This window comes from Stegastes partitus, unplaced genomic scaffold, assembly GCF_000690725.1.
Source record: "Stegastes partitus isolate 25-593 unplaced genomic scaffold, Stegastes_partitus-1.0.2 Scaffold1109, whole genome shotgun sequence".
In the NCBI taxonomy this organism is placed as follows: domain Eukaryota; kingdom Metazoa; phylum Chordata; class Actinopteri; family Pomacentridae; genus Stegastes; species Stegastes partitus.
Genome location: NW_007578840.1, coordinates 205183 through 211783, shown reverse-complemented (window position 1 = coordinate 211783; position 6601 = coordinate 205183). Strand labels below are relative to the sequence as shown.

At 48.4% G+C, this 6601-nt stretch overlaps 2 protein-coding genes across 2 annotated transcripts in view; both read right to left on the bottom strand.

Annotated features, from left to right (window-relative positions):
- The window catches only part of cep85l (centrosomal protein 85L), a 10522-nt gene extending 9486 nt beyond the window's left edge, over positions 1-1036 (bottom strand). Inside the window, exons 1-2 of the mRNA XM_008296199.1 lie at positions 831-1036; positions 78-206 (exon numbers count right to left, since the gene is read on the bottom strand). Coding sequence (XP_008294421.1) covers positions 78-206; positions 831-879 — 178 coding nt within the window. The 5' untranslated portion in view covers positions 880-1036. The remainder of the gene's footprint in view (positions 1-77; positions 207-830) is intronic.
- A 661-nt stretch (positions 1037-1697) lies between these two features.
- mcm9 (minichromosome maintenance 9 homologous recombination repair factor) overlaps positions 1698-6601 on the bottom strand; it is a 9553-nt gene continuing 4649 nt past the window's right edge. The window contains exons 8-13 of the mRNA XM_008296198.1: positions 6406-6580; positions 5963-6165; positions 5006-5209; positions 4468-4550; positions 3627-3772; positions 1698-3206 (exon numbers count right to left, since the gene is read on the bottom strand). Coding sequence (XP_008294420.1) covers positions 1787-3206; positions 3627-3772; positions 4468-4550; positions 5006-5209; positions 5963-6165; positions 6406-6580 — 2231 coding nt within the window. The 3' untranslated portion in view covers positions 1698-1786. The remainder of the gene's footprint in view (positions 3207-3626; positions 3773-4467; positions 4551-5005; positions 5210-5962; positions 6166-6405; positions 6581-6601) is intronic.

Sequence of the window (6601 nt, the reverse complement as noted above, 5' to 3'; positions counted from 1 at the left end):
AGGAATGTTGGTACACACTGATGATAAATGAGGCCCCTGGTCTGTTCATGTTGAACTATGATGAAACAGAGTCCTACCTTCCACGCTGTCGGAGCAGTAGGTCCCGATGCCGGTGTCACCGCTGTCAGACACGGCGCTGAGTCTTCGGCCTCCACTGCTGCTCCAGGCTGAGTCTGGAGTCCATCCTGGAGAACCACCACTGGAGGCTGGAAGAGAGTCACTAGTTACTCACTGAATACATGAGTTATCAGGTTCATCCATTCACATCACATGTGCTGATACCCCGAGAGCAAGAACAGAGCCTATATTCTGACAGTGGAACCGAAACAGACCTGATGTCTGAAGTTCCAGTTTCACTCTGGTTTCACGATCTGGTACCATCATTCTGCAGCACAGGAGCTTTTTAAAATGACATTCTTCAAAAAAGCTTTGGATTCATTTGTATTGCAGAGAACCTGAGTCATAGAGTCAGAAAACCAAAAAGAAAACAAGCATATAGAACATTTATGTGTCGTACTTTGTCCACACAGAGAAGGAAAGAAACCACAAAACATGAAAGAAGCTACATTTACAGAATATATGCGTCCCTGGAAAACAAGTCTTCTCCAAGTTCGGCTGATGTTAGCCCTGTGTTCGGCTGATGTTAGCCCGGTGTTCGGCTGATGTTAGCCCGGTGTTCGGCTGATGTTAGCCCTGTGTTCGACTGATGTTAGCCCGGTGTTCGGCTGATGTTAGCCCTGTGTTCGGCTGATGTTAACCCTGTGTTCGGCTGATGTTAGCCCTCTGTTCGGCTGATGTTAGCCCGGTGTTCGGCTGATGTTAGCTGTTACCTGTCTTGTTGGACTCGTATCCATCTTCTAGGTCCGTCCTGCTCCACATTCTGTTAGAACCCAACAGAACCGCTGAAACCGCAGCACACAGAGAACCAGGCCGAACTGCGGAACCGGGGCTCCGTTATCAGCCCTCAACGTGTAGAACCACAGAACCGAACCTCATCCTGGTCCTGTTCGCTGTCGCCCCGGTATCGTGGGCCTGATAACGGTTCACTGCCGCTGATTTGCCGTCGGTCTGCTCGGTAACGGAGCTAACGGATGCTGCAGCGACACACTACGGAGAGCCGAGAGGGTCAAACCTGCAGTCCGCGTTTTACCGCTGACAGAGACGTGACCGCAGCAGAACCTCAGCAGAACCTGATGGTGATGGTAGCTACTGGACCTCATCCAAGAGGCTTCATCAGCTCTGGTGACCACAGCTGTAGAAGCTCAACTACATCACTTCGTTCTCCTGTCTGTGAGCGAACACGGCACAGTGAAGGGTTCTGATGTGTGTTATGGACCCGCTCAGAACCATCAGGGTTTCTCTGGTGTTTGATATGCCAACTTAAATCTCTGATATCTTCGTACATGTTCATAGTTTATGAAAATCTTTCATCAGATCAGACAGCTGTGGAGGGAAGAGATGGAAATATTCAAAGTACCTGAGAACTGCATCAGCTGCACTAAATGGACCGGGCCACCTCCCCGACCGCTCAGAACCTTCTGCTGAACTTTTAAACCGTTCATCAGTTTCATAACCTGCAGATTATGTTTTTGTAAAACAACCAGAGAACGTACACATCTCTACACGTCTGGTTCTGTCACAGAACTAAGGAACCAGAAACCAGAATTTGCTGTTTTCATTCAGAACACTCAGACAGATTATTGATTATCAGCTGATCACTTTAATAATTGGTGCAGTTCTGCTCTTCAGAGATAAAGTTCTTTATCGACACTCGCAGCTGATGGTTTCAGCTTTTCTTCAGAACCTCTTGGTCCCAGTCGGTGTCCAGAACATCATTAGTGAGCTCAGCAGATCCAAACAGAGTCAGTCCTGTGAACAGAGCTGCAGAACCTTCAGAACCTGCTGGAGGGTCCAGTCTGAAAGCCCTTTGGCTCTGCATACAGGGAGCCTGACCATCACTCTGTCTGGTTCGGTGCTGCTCGGTCTGTCGGAGCTCTGGCTGCTTTGTTCTGGACTCGACGTCAGTCTGAGGTTCTTGGTTGTTTTGTCCTGCGGTTGAGGGGGGTAGAACCTGCTGGGTTCTGGTCCTCTTTCCAGACGGGCTGCTGTTGGGGGAACTCAGTGCTCTCTTTGCCTTTGACCTTAAACGTCCAGCGTCGCCTCTTTCTTCTTCTTCTTCTTCAGTGCCGGTCGTGGATTCACCTGCACAGGTGAAGGAGAACCTGGACAGTTTAGCCCGAGTGGACGAGGCCACGGTTCTGCTGCCCAGACTGGATCTGAGCGGACCATCAGAGTTTGGTTTTAAAGCTGTGAACGTTTTGGTCTCTTTATTCGTGTTTGTTCTGCTTCTCTGTGGACTCACAGCTGCTGTGTTGTTTCTTCTTTGTGCCACGAACGGGTCCAGTTGTGTTGATGTAGAACCGGTTCTGGCTTCACTCTGCTCTCTGCTCGGTCTGACCTCGACAACACGCTGGACCTGGTTCTGTTGGTGCTGTGTGGCTGAATCATAAGGACTAACTGGGTTCTGGGAGTTTGTTTGAATCTCTGGTCTTAGAGTGACTGAAGGTCTCATCTTGGTTGGTCTGAACCTGAAGCCCGACAGCTTCGCCTGCAGGTCAGCTGGTCCTTCAGCTGCCGTCTGGTTCTTCAGCACCGCTCTGAAGCTCTTCATCGGGTCGCTGCCATCTTCCTGCTCACATTGACTCTCTGGACCAGTGGACAGTTTGTTCTGATCGAGGACCTTTGGGGAGCAGAGTTTAGAGGCAGCAGTTCTACCTTCCCCCTGTGCAGACCCCGCCCCCTGTGCAGGCCCCGCCCCATGTACAGACTCCGCCCCATGTACAGGCCCCGCCCCCTGTGCATGATGACGATGGCTCAGCTGCTGCCTGAATGTCACATCCTCAGAAACCTTCTGCAACACAGACGGCAGCGACTCTGGAGGACTTTCATCGTTCTGTCTCTGAGATTTTGTGTTTTCTGTCACTGAGGCGACAGTTTTTACAGAACCTGAAGCTTTGTTTGTCAGAAGGTTCTGTTGGTTCTCCACAGATGTGTCCGTCTGTGGGTTCTCCTGAGTGGATGTAATGATGTGGTCTGCAGTGATGAGGCTCATGTTCTGCCTCTCCGGTGTGATGATGTTGACTGGACGCTGCTGGTTTCCAGTCAGAGGGTCGAACTGGGATCCATCTGAGCTGCTGGTCTTCAGCCTGATGAACACAGAAAGTAAAGCTGATCTGAGCTCAGAGGCAGCTGTACGGAAACTAGATTCACAATCTGAAGTGTTAAGAAAAGGAAACAGAAGGTTTGTGATCTGCATAAACACACAGAGACTTAAAACAGACCCACGAACCAGCAGCAGACACAAAACAAACAGGTTCTGATCCAGTGGAAACTGAAATAAAACCAGCTGTCAGATACACTAAGAACCAGTCGGTGCAAAATGAGAGCAAAGATACACAAAACAACCACAGAGATGCAAACAAACAAAAAATTATATATATAAAAAAATAGACACACAAAGAGCCTCGAAAAAGTATTTTAGTCTCACATTCTTATTTTTTTTTTTTGCATAATTTCCCACTTTAGACAGAAAGACAGAAACCAGCAGCAGCACACCTGAGGCTCACCTGTCCAGTCGGTCCATCTCCTTCTGCAGCAGAAGCGGCAGGTTCAGTCCCTCCAGCAGAACCTGACACTGAGTCTGGTACTGCAGCTCCGGGTCGGCCGGGAATGAGGTCAGCAACGTATTCACATTTCCCAGCAGAGCGCCGCCCTGGAGGAGGAAAGTGCCCAGAGGTTAGGGTCCAACAGAACCTCAGCTGAGAGGAACCAGAGTCCATATTCTGTGGTCTGAGGAAATAGTGTGTTCCTGAACATGCAGGTAAGCATGTTCTAGTAGAACCAGAAATATAATTACACAGAATATGGTCACCAACGTCCAGCATGTCTGGAAATATCCCCACAAACAGCTGTAAGTTTAGTCCAGACTGCAAACACCTGGGCAGGTAGAGTGTTTTCTGATCTTCATCACACTAAAGCACCAAGTCACTGCTTTCCTGCTCAGTCAGACAGAATCCAGGACACATGTTGATCCACAGTCTCAGATTGTGAAACAACATTAATGTACGGCACCATTTCACCCAAACATGTAAAAACTGGAACCTTCTCTTGTCATCCTGACACACATTAAATTCTACTGAAAGGTCCAGCAGTGAAGCTGCACATTCTCATTATATTATTATCTTATAATTAGGTTCAAGCACCAACAGGGTCCATCAGAATGAACCTGGAAGCTCCAGGAAGTAAAGCCAGCGTTACTGCATCAACAGTTATCATTTCATAGTTTATGTCTGTGTTTCATTCCGACTGAAGTCCAGACTGATGTGTGTTCATGCCTACTGTCACGTTTAAATAAACAGATTCTGAATGTGTAGGAAGCCGGTGTCCAGGTGAGAGGTGTGCTCGTACCTGCATGGAGCACTCCATGACAGACACGGCGACCACAGCGTCCTCGATGCTCACCGTCTCTCTGAACATGAGTCTGCAATGAGCTGAAAGCCAACAAACAAGTCAAAGCTCTGCTGCTTCACAAGTGTAGGTGAACCTCCTCTGAAGCAGGTAAACTCAGGTAGCGGGTTCGGGTCGGGCTGCCCGATGTGCTGCTGCTCATTCCTGTTGGTCGTGTTCACATTTTACAGGCTGATTATCAACTGCAGCGTCTCTGCCTGATGCAGACAACAACTGAATGTGATAACTGTGTGACGACTTGTTGAACATCCACCTGCTGATGCTGCAGAAGAACCAGAGCTGACGGTTCCACTGGTTCTTAGTCATTACAGTTAGTTTCTGCTGCTGTGTGTGAGGTGAGCGCCCCCTGCTGGGCGCCTGCAGCCTGAGTCTGCAACATGTTCAATGAGACCTGAGTTCAGCTCTGTGGATGTAAATACATTTTCTATGAACCTGAGTTTACAATAAACATCTTTAAATCTGTGGAAGCATGCGTCACCTTCAGCCAGTCTGCTCAGACTCTCCAGCATGCGGATGGTTGTTCGTGCAGCGTTGCGTCCGTCGCTCTGCCGCTGCAGCTGGTAGTAACGTGTTAGGATGCAGTTGGCCTCATCGGAAACTTGTGGCTGCAGCTGTTTGATCACACTGAAGTAGACCTTCATCTTCTCCATGGACCAGAGAGCGGAGGAGTCAGCGGGCAGGCCTGAGGAGCATCGTCAGCATCATTATTGTTCTTAATATTGTGGTTGATATTCGGACTGGAGGGCAGAACAGCAGCAGTCTCTATCAGAGCTAGTCACTGTCTCCCATCAGTGCATCAGTCACATGTGTAAACTCTTCATCGACGTGTTAACGCTGTGAGATGACATGTGGGCAACTGGACGATACGAATAAAATGCAGCTGAATGATTATTTCTGATGTGTTCAGTGATGAACTGATGCTGTCTGAACTTCACACTTTAGAAACTATTGATTGTGATCAAATCACAACAAAATTATTTAAAGATTTTTTTAAAAATTGGTGTCTCAGTGCAGATTCCAGAGACTCATAAAACTGTGCAGCTCTTTAGTTCAAGAGACTTCAGCCAATCACAGGACTTGTCAGAGCAACTGCTTGTTCCTATTGGCTGTTCTAATGCAGGTATTTGAATGCAGGCCAGAGTGATTTGGAGAAAACACGGTTCTATGACTTTTCTGTCTGATACTGTGATTTATTTTGTGATGTATTTTTGAGTCCAACTTCAAACTGACACAGCAGGAAGAAGAGTTTATAAAACCACAGAGGCAGTTCAAACTCAGTGAATTATTATTATTCTAAATTGGTAATTATTCAGATGGTCAATCCTGCAGCAGCAGCATCAGTGATGAACTAAGTGCAGCTACATCCAGTAACAAGGATTGTTCACCTGGACAGGTCAGTGCATGTGAACGTGTCTGAAACTGTGCTGTTTGTCACCTCTGTCCTCCAGAATAAAGGAGGAGATGATGCAATCCCACTCTGGGTTCCTGGTGTCCAGCAGAACCAGAACCAGGTCAAAGCGGCTCAGCAGAGGACTGGCCAGGGCCACGTTCACAGACAGCGGCTCGCTGGGGTCGTAGCGGCCTTTAGGGTTGGTGGCTGCCAGGATGGTGGTCCGAGTGTTGAGCTTACAGACCATCCTGAGGAGCAAACAGAGCTTTAGGAGACCAGAGAAACACCAGAACTCTAGCTGACGAGCCTGCAGGAGGTCCAGACCCTGCTGGACCGGACAGATGATTCTGTCTGTCAGAACATCATGAGGAGTTTTTACCAAAGAGTTTGATGGTTAAAACTTTAATCAGTTTAGTTTTATATCTGCGTATGGAGCTGGGGATCCTCGGTGCTGTTAAGCAGAGTTTCTGGATGTGTTCTGGTCGTACCCGGCTTTGGCCACGCTGATGGACTGCTGCTCCATGGCTTCATGGATGCTGATACGATCGTGTTCCTTGATGCTGTTAAATTCATCGATGCAGCACAAACCCCCATCAGACAGAACCAGAGCTCCGGCCTCCAGGTGCCATTCACCTCCATCCTTCACCGCCGCCACCGTCAGTCCTTCATCATACAACACATTTA